General features: G+C 33.9%; 1 protein-coding gene across 4 annotated transcripts in view; it reads left to right on the top strand.

Moving 5' to 3' along the window:
• POT1 (protection of telomeres 1) overlaps positions 1-15,317 on the top strand; it is an 86,779-nt gene that overhangs the window by 29,015 nt on the left and 42,447 nt on the right. For all 4 annotated transcript variants that reach the window (XM_067315513.1, XM_067315506.1, XM_067315498.1 and 1 more), the window contains 2 exons: positions 550-664; positions 11,586-11,716. In XM_067315513.1, coding sequence (XP_067171614.1) covers positions 550-664; positions 11,586-11,716 — 246 coding nt within the window. The remainder of the gene's footprint in view (positions 1-549; positions 665-11,585; positions 11,717-15,317) is intronic.

Below are 15,317 nucleotides of genomic sequence, written 5' to 3'. Positions count from 1 at the left end.
CTTTAGTGCTCCAAATGTGCTATTTTAATAGACTTGTACAATGGCTGTGAGATTCTGTGCAATGACTCTGCTGAGAAATCTTTCATGTATGTGCTGCTTCAGCTTTTAAAAGCCCTTTGGATGGAGTTGTTAAAATCAATCAGTAAAAAATTACTTTCCAACATCCTTTATTATCATGACTTTTATTCACCTAGACAGGTATGTTCAACCTTAGTTGAATTGACTGATTAGTTTATAGCAAGGAAGTAATCACAGAAAGAAATGGAAATCAAATAGGTCTTAGATGCTTCATTGCCTGTGGGGAGGAAGGAAAACTATATACATCTATCTATCTATCTATCTATCTATCTTTAGAGAGTTTAAAGTGGATAAAATAGAATCTTACCCAGGACACCCAAGAGGGAAAAAATTAGATAACGTGTATTATTATTTTTTAAGACAAGGTAAAACATATCTGAGGGTGGCTGTTGATGGGTGGACAGAATTCTAGATGAAGCTTTGTTTTGAATAAATTTTTTTCTCTCCACAAATTTTATCATGTCTTTCCAGTCTGTTGCACCAAAATATGTGTATACGCCTCTGAATCATCTTAAAGATGGAACTGTAGTGAATTTGTATGGCATTGTGAAATTCTTCAAGCCTCCATATGTAAGCAAAGGAACTGGTATGTATTTTTTCCAAAAGAAGATTTAAAATCTCTTTCTGCTGAACAGAGCTGCTATTGTTATTTTTTGTTTAAAACAAGAACTACAAAAATTCTGGTGACCCTTTGACCACAGTTCTCAGCTAACATCCAGGGAACAGAATAACAGACAGGTAAGGGGCATCTGATTCAGTTTAGACACGCTAGTGGAGACAGCAGATGAAGAAGAAGGTATTTATCAAGCTAATCCCATCAATATAAAACAGGGAAAAGGACTTGAAAGTCCAGAAATCCTGCACCTTCCCTTGTGGGAAGGGATTATTCTGTAGCTGTGTAATTCTCCCTTGAGATTTTAACAATAAATCTTGTTATGGTATGCTATAAATGTGATGCCAGCATGTTTGTTACTTAGAGCAGCTGTTCAGCAACTGAATCATTAATTTTGCCTATGATGTAAACACTTACTGATTGTGCTAGTTTTGCTGGAAGGCTGCACCATTTCGCTAAATTCTTGGTAAACACAAAGGCGGATGCAATCCCTGCTGCATTAGATTATGAAGTAGTATTTGTTATTTGATTTAGGGTGAAATAAAGTATTTTTCTACTTATTATACATTTAGTGTGAATTTTTAAAGATTTTCTTTTCCTGATGGTATTTCTAATTGAACAAAAAAGAAATTTGCTGTTATGATGACTGTTCATTTTTATGGTCTAATTTGTGTGTGTACCAATTTCTTGAATAATCTCAATAGCCCCGAATTTGGCTAGATATTCATTCTCTAAAATCAGAGAATCTGAAATAAGTATGTTGGAGAACTTTTATGCAAATAACTGATTTTCAGTGAAAATTTCAATATTTTTAAATATAAAAATACAATCTGATGTCATTTAATGTCTTAAAAATATACAAAGTAAGTTAGTGGAACAGTTGTCCTCTCTCTTTCGTGTAACTCACCTTTTGTTCCTAGAATAAGTCTTTCTCAATGATGGATATCTGGCAGGGATAGTAGGACTACTTAAACAAAATTAGGTTCACTGTGAGCAAGAGTATTAGAATCTGCATACCTGAATCTGCTACCTCCTAATCTGTTAACAAGTGCAACTGCCCCATGCAAGTCCTAGGCTTTCAAGGAGGTAAAGCTTTTTCATCATCTGGTAGTGTACTTTTAAGAAAGACTTGAAGGAAAGGCTGCCATGAAATACTGGTTCCTGTGGTAGTCCACAGGTAATCTTGATACCGACCAGGTTTGTGGATCCTGTGTAAAGCTCTTAGACCTCTTGCATGTAGCAATTCAAGGCAAAAAATAGTTGAAATGTTCTGCTATGCTATCATAGTAGTTGGAAGAATTCAAGACCATCGGTCTGCCTTTATGGAACAGAGCAATTATGTTATCCATTCTGATAGGAGCAAAGCTTAGTTCAGTTATCAATGCAAAGTATGTGTCAGCCTTCTCTGGTGAAGCTTTACTCATGTATAGTGATTTATACAAGAGTGCACGATTCTCCTGTGGAACTGTATCTTCCACCACAACATTTGGAAAGCATGGGTGTTTTGAAAGTGTTGGTATGGTACGTGTGGTATTCCAGCTCATTTAAAAAGTAAGCGTTCTTTATAAGGTATAAACTAGTTTTTGACAATTATTGTGCTTTTTTTTATAAGTTCATGCTTTGTTTTCCTGTAACTTTATAGTCTAAAGAAGAAAGAAAGGAGTGGAGAAGGAGCTGTACAGAAAACTTTCCAGCAGTCTAATATACTTGAATTTTTTCACTGGTAAATAATGCTAGGTGAGGATAGAAAATCCTAGTGCAGACCTAAGGCAACCTCTTATTACTTGTACCCTTACTTATTACTTAGATTAAGTCTTTGTCAGTGCTGGTTCCTTAATGTAGCAAAAATGCTACACTAAGTCTTCCTGAGCAAAGGCTTATTGCTAAGCTAGCTACACTAATTCATCAGAGAGAGATTGAAGATAAAAAGAAATAGCTTCAGGACAGTTTCTCAGTACTTAAAATGCAGTGTGATTCTTTGTCATGATATCATGAGAACTTTCAACATAATTAAATATAGTGTTGCTTTGTGTCATAACCTAGTAATCATAAAGTAACAATTTTGTTTATTTAGGGAGAGAGTTGAAGGGTAGAAATAAATTAAACTTTTCAATTTTTTTTTAATAGACTGTGTTACGGAGGCCCAGTAGATGAATGAAGTATAGTGCATATAGAACAAATCTAGTTACATTAAAGTCACTATGTATGAACACACTTTGTAGATACATCTCATGGCATAATATTTATGTTTAAACAAAAAAGTTTGTGTTCTTCTTTCCTGTCCCTCAAAAATTAGAAACACACTATATATTATGCCCTATTGTTTCTTTTTCTCATTTCCTTCAATGAAATATAATATAAAATATAAGTAAGTATAAAATATAAGTAAAAATATAAGAAATATAAGAGTTTATAGAGTACAGTTTAATCTTAACATTTGTTGGGATATGTACTGGCTTGCATACAGTCTTTTTTGTATTATTTAGTGGTAAGTTAGATTCAAGGAATAGCATGTTTTCAAGGGACAAAGCTTCAAAAATACTGGTAGTTAACCACAATGAGAAACAATGGCTGATGTGTCTGGGAATCACATCTCCAAGTCAATATGTGTATATGTGTTTAATTGTAATCATATCCTTTCTGGAATACCTTCATGTTCTGCTGAGACCCTAGAAACATCACTTTGCATATCTTCAAGGAGTGGCTGCTCCTGGGCAGAAAACCATGGGAGGAGAGAGGAGTGAAATTACACACAGTGTCATTGCTAATGGTAGGAACTGCCAATGAATGCAATAGTTCTAAGAGTAGCAGCTACCAGCATTGTTCGAATGGGAGGAACAGGTCAGGACTTCTGCTCAGTTTTTGACTTTCGTTTTCAAATAGTGAATTCTAGTAGCTGATATTTAACACACATTGCCAAGTAGCTTGGAGTGCTGGTGGATTTTTTATTCATCAACATCAAGCTTTTAGTGAACTTTTTTGTTTAAGGTTCTGCTCTAGTGTTTTGTAAACTTCATTTCTTACTATCACTTGCTGCAATTGCAACTCACTTGCTACTTGATCATCAAACTCTCTTACTTTAAAATAGTTTTAATTGATTTGGATTTTGGTGTAGAAGTACTTACTATTCCAGTTAAATATTTCAATATTTTTCATGCAATCTGAGGTTACATCTACTTTAAAGGGTGCAAAAAGCTCAATGCTTTCTCTGAATTGTTCTGAATTGGTAGGGCATGAAATGGCTCTTGTCAGGAAATTCTGCAGTCGCATTAAATCCGGCACAGGCCCGCACTAATACATTTTCTCTCTCATATTGTTTTAATAGAATTATATGTCTTTAAGCTGGTCCCTGCTAGAAGCATGGGCAATGGAGCCACAGTACTTCATCCGTATAGGTGTTTATTCACTGTGTAGATATGTCCCTAGCTATGAGATATTAGTCAGTCTTACAGGTGTTAAAGCTTTTGGTTGAAGCTTTGCATTCTGTTCCCACTGAAAGCAAGTGAGAACTGGGCACCTAATTTGGTCTTGCCAGTTTATATATTTATAATCTGCAATTAAATGCTCTTCATCTTAATTGCCATGAGGCTGAGGATAAAACAATGATGAATGAAAAGAGTTTTCATTATGATCATCAACTTATTATATATGCCACAGGAAATTGTTTTAATTGAGGATGCTTCAGCTCAGGGCATGTGGTTTGGAATGTATGTACATGAAAATTTAATCTGTTTTGAACTGTTCAAAGATATACTCTGGATCCTTTTTGACACAACAGGCAGATGGATTTCTGTAAGAAGATTAATTTCCTCTTAATTGTCTGCTGGAAGGTCTGTTGGAAGTGTTCAAAATTGTGTTCTGAATTTTCTAGATTTCCCAACAATTTAAGAGGGTTTTTTTTGTTTTTTTTTTAGGTGGTTCTCACCTCTCTACCCTCCCTTAACACCAAGAACATCTCAAGAATTTAGCTGGAATAGAAATAGCAAATATTTAAAAAAAAAAAAAAAAAAAAAAAAAAAAAAAAGGATTCTTCCTGCCTCCGCCTTTATTGTGTCCAATTACAGAGATTATATGAATTGACCATGAAACTTTTGGGAAGTGACAATGTGACAACTGCTTCCTTAACCCTTTCTGTTACTGCTTGCGGAAATTAATCCATATTTTCCATAATGCATGGAAGAATCCTTGCTGCTGGTAAATAGTAAGTCATAAAAGTAATGTCCAGTTTTCCTGGGGAAACCTCCATCTAGTTTGTTCTCTCAGATGTATGCAGTATATTCATATGTCACATGTTGATTTAAGATCCCATTTCAGCCTACCCACACATGCATGTGGACAGTAACTATTTTATCTTTGCAAAATATTTTTCAGAATCAAAATTATTAAAAGTTAACATATCCAAAAAGTACACTTTTAAAAACTTTGAACAGTTCCAAGCCAAACCGTCTGTAACTGGATCACTTTATGTCCAAAACAAGTTTAAGAACCATAAGTCAGATTCTCAAAAGTATTTTGAAGGGCTAAATTTCATGAATTTTTTTTGATCTTGAGCTCAGTTCATCAACGTTCTAAGCCCAGAATTATTTTAAAACCTGAAAAAAACACGTTATTTTAAACTGTAACCTGTGCATAATCTTTGATAAGTAATAGTAAATTAAATTTAGAATGCAAAACAGACCAATCACTTACCATTGTGGTATCTGATATTCTGTCTGTGAGGAAACAGACTCAGAGAAATCTGCAATACTTTGTTTTTTAAACTACAGTTTTTTTCCCCAAGTCAAATTATTGAGGATGTATTTAATTTTTGCAGCACAGAAAGAAAACTACTGTAAGGGTAATGATAGTAATTTAATTTCTGGCACGTAGTGTTAGGTAATATTATTTTCCTTGCTGCTCACAGTGGGTTTTGCGTGTGTTTGGTTGTTTTGTTTTGTTTTGTTTTTTTAATAATCAGTGCTTCTTATCTTCTAATATTGAAGATAAAACTCAAAAAATGTTAGAAGAAAAATGAAAAATTAAACAGATGAGTAAATAGCTAATGGAAAGAAATCTCAAGACCATTACTCCGATCTGCAATTTACAAACATTGTTATTAAAGCATCTGTTCATACTTCTGGTCGTTTCTGAGTGTGAGTATCTCTTAAGTGGATTGCCATGTTAGAAATAACAAGCTATATTAAACATCTTCAGTTTGAATCTTTGGAGTTTTTGTTTGGACTTCTGCACTGTGTATGTATATATATACATACATATGTTTCTGTGTGAATATATATACACACATACATGTATGATTTTTCTTCCTATATCATGTTGAACATACTTGATAAGTCAGTTGGTTCAGCTGCTTAGTTTTAGTACAAAGACATTTGTGTATTGATTGGCCTCACTATTAAAGCAATATTAATGGTTGGTGTAGTTTTAAGAGAATAGTTCACTACTATATATATATATATATATGTATTTAACTATTGTAATATAAGGAACAGAAGATAATCTCTAATGAGTCCTTCATTACCAGCAATCTTTTTATCTCTTTGGAGGAGGAAGTTTTTGATCCAGGATAGTGTTTTCTTCGCTTGAATGTTAGTCATATACAATTGCACAAAATGGGGTTTGGTGTTTTAATCTTTATTTGATCAATGCTTTCTACCTTAAAAAATTTTTATACAAGCACACTATATCAAGTGGAAGAGAAACGTATAGAGTATTTTTATTTGTTATGAATTGCTGAAGTCCTCAGGAAAACCAAAATACTGATTCTTAAACGGATGAATACTGAATGCTTTCCTACAAAATAAGTAACTGTTCATCTGCAGCAGCTTTTGCAGCACTTCTGTTTTTTCGCATGAGGACTGCAAGATAAATTTTTACGTGAAGGTGTATCTTTTTTCTGATATCTGTAGTCTGTACAGAGCTGCTGACTTCTTGAGTATGCTAGTGACTGACATAACGCTTCATAAAAGAGCGGGAATGTTCAGGCATTTACAAAAAGCTGAAATCTGAAGAGTGAAACTTGAGTTGTCATCACAGCTCAGGAGCCTTTAGCCTTTCAGTGGCTATTACCATTAACAGAACTACAAAGCATTCATATTTCACTTATTTGAACTCAGGACCTAGAAGTTGGAGATCAACATTGTCAATGTAGTTAATGTAATTTTCTACCGATCTTGATTTGGAATTTTATTGATACTAAGGTAGTCTTTCTAAAGAACAGTAAGGACTAATTTGAAAGGGTGTAAGAAGCATATAAGACAGCTGCTTTACTATATGCTTGCTTCCCATTTAAAGCAAACATGGCTTCTCTCTCCTCGTTATTTTCATAAATACCAGTTCTGAGGTGTTACAGGCATCCTACAGCCGTAGGTGCAGTTTGGAGTTCTGTGTGGTCTGTGCATTTTCACATTGTTTGTGCTGAGGTATTGCTTCAGCTGATCACTTCTCTGAAACAGGTATATAGAACTTACTTATTTGAGAATAAAGAAATTAATTTCACTGTGGTCTGTTTGTACTTGTAAGAGTATATATATATATCTTTTTTTTTTTTTTTTTTTTTTTTTTTTTTTTTTTTAGCAGGCAGGTCCTAAACTATGGAGATCTTAATTCATACTGTTTAAGAGCGACTGTAACAATAATTTGATTAGGAAAATTCTACTAATAAACTGTTGACAATATTTTAGTTTTACTTTTAAAACAGTACTACCTTCATTACTTTAAATATTCTTGATCTGAATATTGCACAATATGCAAGTAAAAGAAAGGCTTCTGTATATTTTTTGCAGTTTATATTTTATGTATCTTGGCTTCTTTCATTAAGGACTTAACTTGGAAGTACCAGCAGTTTTTGTCTCTATAATAAAACTCCATTGCAATTTGCACTGAATCATGCTGAAGAAATTAGATGAATTGTTTAAGATTACCTTTAATTATTAATGGAGAGTTATTAATCTTCAAGATTTATATTGAACCAGACAAAATATTACTAAAAATGTAAAAGCTTTCTTTTATGGTATGTAAATTTGTTCAACTGTACAGCTGTTGTCATATTTTTAAGCTAAATTTTTGCAAGTAAAAATTACCAACTGTAATATTTCCTTTTCTCAAGGAAGTTATCAGTGGAGCAGATTTATCTAGTAAAGCAAAATTTTCCCTAATATTTAATATTTAATTTTTTTTTTTTAATTTTATCTTGGTAAGCTAAAAAACTGAGGGATTTTTCTTCAAGGAAAAGTGTACTGTAAAAAGAAAAAATGTTTGAGCAATAACGTTTATTATAGCTTCCTGTAACACTATGGCATTAAATAAATTCAGCAGTGCTGTTTAGAATTGGGCGCTTTTTATCTGTGCAGAAAAGTGAATTCAATCACTGAACTGTAATGCTGCTTTGGAGAACAGAAAGCAATTTTCACATTGCAGCTGAAAAAGGAAGTCTTGGTGACTTTTCATTTTTCACCTTCAAAAAGGACTTGCTGGATACGAATTCCTTTAATAGAAAATCAGTCTGTATGCTTTGTTCTTGAAGAGCTTTATTTTAATTAGGTTTATTGTCAAAGTGATGTTTTGAGGTCATAGTTAAGAAGAGAAGTCTATAATCAGTGAAATGGAGAGCCTATATTGTGTAGGAGGTGCTCCCTGATTATATAGCAAACATAATATTTTATACTACTTTGAGTATAGTGAATATTGGTCTTTTGACTATGCTAATTGCACAGAAAATGGAGGGGGAGTGTTGACTTTTTCCCCCTTCTCATGAAGCTGACCAGGTTATATAATCGCAGCATCACACAGTAATCACAATTTTAGTGCGGAGGGGTTTTTGTTATTTCACTTTAGGTTTCTATGTTGGGTAATGTCCATGCATTGTAATGCATTATCCTGTGTCTTCACGAGAATGTAAATCTATGAACTGTATGTGTTCTTTTTTCTCTTTATGGCTCATTTTGAACATAATATTGTGCTGCTATTTTTTAAGTTAGAATCCATAACCAATGAGATAAAACCACCCCTCTTTCTACTACAATAGTAGATACTTGCGGTTTCCAGTCAGCCACTGATTTCATGTCCATCTTAGCACAGAACACCAGACTGGGTGATCATCTGACACCTTTCTGGAGTCTTTTGCAGTGATGTGCCGAAGAATGATGTTTAGACATGTCTAAGTGTAATAGATTAGAATATATCATTATTGAGGCTATTTAAAAGTAATTGGGAGGAGAAAAAAAACACCCTTTTTATGGAAATACTACAGTTCTTACATTTGTAAGAAAATTAGGTTTATTTGTATTAGTAAGCCTTCTTCAGATATCTTTTAACACTTTTTCACTCAAATTGTTATAGAGTTTGAACTTTTACATTTAAGCTTTACCTTAAGTATTAAAGGGCATATTTGCCAGATGCAGCAGAGTATTTCTTTTGAAGTCAGTGGACAGACAAGCATATATTTTAATCCAGTCTGACAGATCTATCTTCCTCATGTCTGGGGAATCTGTTCAACTTGAGTTTGCACATGACGCTTGTGTCCTATTGACTGCCTTCCTATAGCTTTTTGTATAATGCAAATCTGTCAGTTTTAGTAGATTGATATTCCCTTTCTCAAAGTTGTTTAGCAACAAATCATTTGTTTCTGTCTCTTTATAAAATGTGTGTTGGAGATATTATCAACTCTGTTTTAGTGTTTAGTGTAACACCTTTGTTCAGTTCCCAGAAATGCAAACTCTGGCTTAGTGTCATTATCACTAAATGGCTGGCAGCAATACAGCTAAGGGAAGTTCATTGTTGTCTTTTTTGGTTGGTTGGTTGGTTGGGGTTTTCTTGTGAATTGAAAAAATGTCCCATACTTCAAGTTTATTAGGAAATGTTTTTCTGATTGTTTGCACAGTTGTTTATATGTTTACGAAATATAGGACTTGATACAGGCTATTTTCATACTACCATACAAAATTTAGTAGAGCTATATTTGCCTTTTGAAAGATGATAGGTTGATGATGCTGTCACAGTCTGTGTCAGTTTAAATAAAATTGTGTAGCTTCCTTGTTCCAGCGGAAATATTTGATATTAACATTTCTGTAAGGTGAATGTATTTTCAACATGGACATCTAAACATCGTTTATGCAGATCTTAAGTCAAGTGGCAATGATTGGTTAAATCTTTGAACTTCATTTATAAAGTCTTCTGGTGTTTAATTTCACCATTATAAAAGTTGAGAAAGGTCCCACTAGGAAACAAGAAGCTTCTTATCAATGGTTTCATGTTTCAGTTTTATATAGTCAGTTTCTGTAGTTTGTTCAAATACCAGTTAGCACAGAATTCATAATTCTTCTGCTTTGGTAATATTGTTTGGTGCTTTTGCTTCTTTAATATTGATTGCTGCATTATGTTCATGTCTTCGTTACTTTGTCTAGAGAATTTGTCTTGAGCAGCTTTCCCATTCTTGGTACCTCAAGAGAATGGATGCGAGTTTTCCTGTTTCTAAGAGTTATAACTACTTTTGTTTTAGGGCATTGGGATTCTACTGTTGGCCGCTGTCAAAATGCAACATAAAAATTGGCAAAGAACATTTTGTTTTAACAGGGGCATACAACAGTAAGATTATAGCAGAAGGAGTGAATGGATGCTTTACGTAGAGTTCCTGCTTCTAGACCATACATCTGCATTTTGTACTCAAGATAGCAATATGAATCAACTAAGAATTACAATGACAATTTGTACTCTTAAATGAGGTTTGTGAAAGTAAAAATGTGAGTTAAAGTAGATTAAGAAATCGGAGAGTTGCCTAGGCATTTGAGGTAATTCAGATCTTGTGATTTGTACTTGTTTTAGTCAGAATGAACAACAGTTAGCAGCACCATTTCATTCATGATCCAAAATAAATGTATAGTTGAAGGTTGACATCAAGGTAGAAATAATACATTGTGATGTCATCGCTCTACTTCTCTGTTTAAAAAATTGTGATTCAGCCCTTAACTGTAAGTTTTAATAAATATCAGCATAATAAATATCCAGCTGAAAAGCACTCTGTCTTCTTGATTAGAAGTAACTAGGACCAGATTTGCAGGTGTTAGAGTTCTTAAATACATAGCCAAGATGTTACTGGTTATTTGAAAAGTTCTTAGGCAGGTTGACCAGTCTACCCACGCTATGAAACACTGTCACTTTGCACTGTCACTCCCTTTTATGTTTGTAAGATGTATGGACACACATGCTTCTATAACCTGAATTATAAAATACAGCTTTTTTTTTTTTTTCCTTATGTTATCTGCAGATACTACTGTATTCTGGGCCATTTTGCTTTGTCATAACTCTGTACTTGTTTTGAGTTTGATCTTGTTGGTTACTGTTGAAAGTGAAAATCTGTTACCAAAGTTTAACTTTAAAAGGGCCCATTTCAGATTCTTACTTTACCTTCAGAGTACTACTTTATGACTGCATCCTTGCAGCATATATCTTGCTTGTATATTTTGGTGAAGTGAAAGGTAAGTAATTTATGCTTTCATTTGCTTTTAGAACTTGTAGAGCTCATTTTCTATTCAGAAGACAGGGAAGATAAAAATCTCAAAGAAGGATTATACAAGTGGACGTATACCTATCCTTCCCATCTTATAGAGACTTGAGAAAATAGTGTGCCTGTCGCAGACAGAAGAATAAAGTTTGTGTGTTCTTCGCTCACAGGCTTGTGCTTAATCACCCGTTTAACTTTCAGCTACTTGTGATAATGATTTGTACAAAGGGCCATGCTTCTATTGTTAGGCTGTTGTAACTAAACTGATTTTTGGAAGGGTTACGCTGATCATAGCAGAAAAATGTGGCTATCTGGCCATTCATCCCAACTTTGGTATCAGAATATTAATCACTCCATAATGCCTGTTACTCATTCAAACACTTTTATATTTTCCAGATTACTGCTCAGTTGTAACACTTGTGGACCCATCAAATGCAAAGTTAACATGCACTCTTTTTAGTGGAAATCTAGATTCCCTTCCAAAAATTTACAAAATTGGAGATATTGTTCGATTTCATAGAATAAAGGTAAGTACTAGTTTTTTAATGCACTTGCTTTTTTGCAATAAGAGATAGCACTCTAGGGATAATTTAATTCTTCATAAACTGAAATTCAAGTATGCAGACATTGGATAAAGCAACTGATTGATAAAACTGAGCTATGGTTATGCTTTGGACCAAAATTGGAAATTAGCTGTCAAATATTTAGAACTAAGAAAAAAAAAATCACTAATCTGTTATCCCTCTTTAGAAAAGTGTTAGACATAGTTATGACAGCTTCAGAACAGCATTCACTTTGTTTGAACATTTGTTAAACTAGTTGACAAAAACGACTTGGTAACACTTATAGATGTATAGAATTTAACTGACATAAATATGCATAATTTATTCCTCTTCAAACTGTTAGAATTAAATGAGCAATTGATCTTGAACTTCTGTCATGGAGCAGTTTAGAACAGCCAGAGAGTTACTCAAGTAAATATGACCTAACTGGGATTGTTAGTGCAATATGCTCTTAACTGTTTCTTTGTCTTCCTGCCTTGCCCAATATTTACCTGTATCAAAGGCTGCAAAGGAAATAGTGTTGATATCTCTGGTACTTCATCTGCTAGTTTGCAACCGTGTACAGTACGGAGACACTGAAGGGGAGTCTTAGAATGCTGCACCATACTCAGAAAGAAGTGCAGAACAGTATCAAAGAAATGATTTTACCATATTACATATTAATGTGCAAGTTAACTATACGTAATTATCTTTTTAGTTTACTTAAAATAAATATAGCAGAAATTAAAATATATCCTGAAAGAGGCCATTTAAAAAAACACTTGATACGTAAGTAAACAGTTCTGGGAAATTTAGAACTGTATGAAATGTTGATGAAAGGGGTAAAGATCAATAGTACAGAGCATGTCAGTTTTGATAGCCTGTAGTAGGAGAGAAAAGAAAAGAATTTGGCACTAAGGGTAAAAAATGATAAGATTTATCCAGTAATGGAGATTAGTGCCACTGAAATTATTAAGAAAGAACTTAAGATTCCAAAATAGTCTTTGGTTTTGAGAATCAGTTATTTATGTATATTATAGATATTTACAGTTGAGAGGAAAAACTAGCTAACCAATTCAGGGTTAATATAAAGCTTCCTTACAGGCATTTTTTTATATAATTACAGTAAAATTAGACTAGATTTAGACTCTGAAACTTATGTTGCTAACTAGAACCAGTTGTTGCCAGTCTTGGAAGTTCATTGATTTGACTTTGAATGGGGAAGTCTTACGCTACATTTCAGATTCTCTCTGAATTCAGTAGGATAAGTGTTGTGCAGATATCCTGGTTTCTGAAATTCAGTAGAGGCAGAAATGTATTTGTTTCTTCTGAAATCAAAATATGTATTTTACAATATATGTATTTTACTGCAGTTCTTGCAAAAAAACACACCAATTCTAGAAAGGAGAGTGATCAAAATAGAAGAATTGAAAAGTTGCACATCTGTGGTAGGTTAATAGTGAACTTTTTGAGAAGTGAGAAGAACAGGTTAAAAACAAAAAGACAACTCTCAGGGAAATCATGCAAGTGTCCTGTGTTACACAAACCTAATAGCGTCTCAGCTCTGCTATTTATCTTTCATGTAAGCTTATTAACAAAGCCTGTTGATCCACCATGTGTAAGGAACCTCATTGTTTTCCTCATTTTGGGAACAAGGCATGTTTTTGAGGAAATCATTGTAAAATCCTTATCAATTAGTTCTTAGTCTTCAAGATCATGTTTTACTGCGTCTAATTTCTCAACAGACAGGTTCTGTTAATGTTTCCTTTCTCACGTGCACTTTCTCTGAATTAAAAAAAAATCTTTAATTAGGATTCTAAGTACACTATCTACAATTTATCATTTACACTCCTGTTTTCTTCAGACCTCATCATCCTCCCTTAGCTTGCTGAATGCAAAGGAATAGAGAGTTACAAAGGCTATAGTCTGTGAGAACTGTTTTTACCAGCGAGGGCGGGTATACATAGTCCTCACAGTGTATATTCATAATCCTGTGTGACAAAAATGCTTTCTAGAGACTTCCAAGGAGTTGACATTGCTTGCAAACACATTCTAAGAACAACTGTTTCTTGCTACACTCTCAGCTGCAAATGAATAAATTCTCTTCGTAGTAAAACAGGTGTTGGCAATATGGTTCAGAGATAATAATAATATAATGGATTCTGTTGGGATTACTCAGGGTAGAGAATCATGTTATTTGTTCACTATTTGTTTCAGGAAATGAAAATTTTGAGTGTCTTGATAACAGGTTTGAAAGATTATCCAGTTTTAATTACATTTCTGTTAATATTTCTTGAAATACTTGTTTATGATTTTTTATGAAGATGCCTAATGAATCATAATACTTAGTGAATTAGTGCTGTATTTGGGCCTTCAACCAGTCAGTGCTCTGCAGAGATGACAGTGTGAGTGAAAGAAATCTTTTCCCTTAATAATAAAAGTGTGTCGTCATAGAGAGTCTTTTTATCAAGCAACTAAATCTTTTTATCTTCTGTATTACACACAAAAGATACTGCAAGTCTCATTTTCAGGGATTTAGGAGATGCTGGGAATTTGGGTTTTGTGTGCAAAAGCTGAATTTCTCTGTGCATATGTGTTTAGCTAGTCTTTTAACTGCAAGGTGCCATGCTTCTTTTTATATTTATTTATTTATTTGTTTATTTTATTATAAGAGCCATGCCCTGTTCCAGTGCACAGGAGTATTCATTTAGGAGGGGATTCATCTTGCCTGTGTTTAACCATATAAAAGCTAGGCCTGGGATCTAATTGTCTAGGCTCTATCTTACCTTCAAAGCAAAGAAGTTTCTCAAGTGGAGTTTTCTTGGAGCTCTCTTTTCTGGTTCACTATGGAAACTCTTAATACCTTAGACTTAATGCATAATACTTAAGCTGTTAAAGAGCAGGAAGAGGAATCCTGCTGGTACCGACTAAATCTGCGTTATTTTATCCTTTTTGTTGTGTTGGCTTTTGTTCTGCCTCCCTTGTATTATTCAAACCCTGCCATGATGATAGAATTGTTAATTTTTTCATTGGCTTTTCCTTAGTATTCATTATTATCTCTAAGTGATTCACAAACAATTTATATCCTCCCTTCCAGTGTAGTGAATTGATATTTGATTTCCATTTTTATTGTTGAGGAATTCGAGAAAAGTGAGATTGAAGTAAAACATATTCTTATTTAGGTGTTCACCTTGTTCAGAATTCTCTGCTCTACATTGTCCAATACAATCACAGAATAGTTGGGGTTGGAAGGGACCTCTGGAGATCACCTTGTCCAACACCCCTGATCAAGCAGAGTTAGCTAGAGCAGGTTGCCCAGGACCATGTCCAGTCAGGTTTTGAATATCTCCAAGGATGGAGACTCCACAGCCTCTCTGGGCAATCTGTTCCAATGTTCAACCACCCTCACAATAAGTGTTTTCTTGTGTTCAAGTGGAATTTCCTGTGTTTCAGTTTGTGCCTACTGTCTAGACAATCACTATCTAGGGTGTGTTTTATTTTTGTTTATGTCCAGAATACACAGCCTCATAGAGCACTTCACACTTTCAAAGGGTAGTATTTATTGATATCAAATGTATCTCTGAGT

This window comes from Apteryx mantelli, chromosome 1 (genome assembly GCF_036417845.1).
Source record: "Apteryx mantelli isolate bAptMan1 chromosome 1, bAptMan1.hap1, whole genome shotgun sequence".
Lineage (NCBI taxonomy): Eukaryota > Metazoa > Chordata > Aves > Apterygiformes > Apterygidae > Apteryx > Apteryx mantelli.
This window is presented reverse-complemented; position numbering and strand designations above follow the sequence as displayed.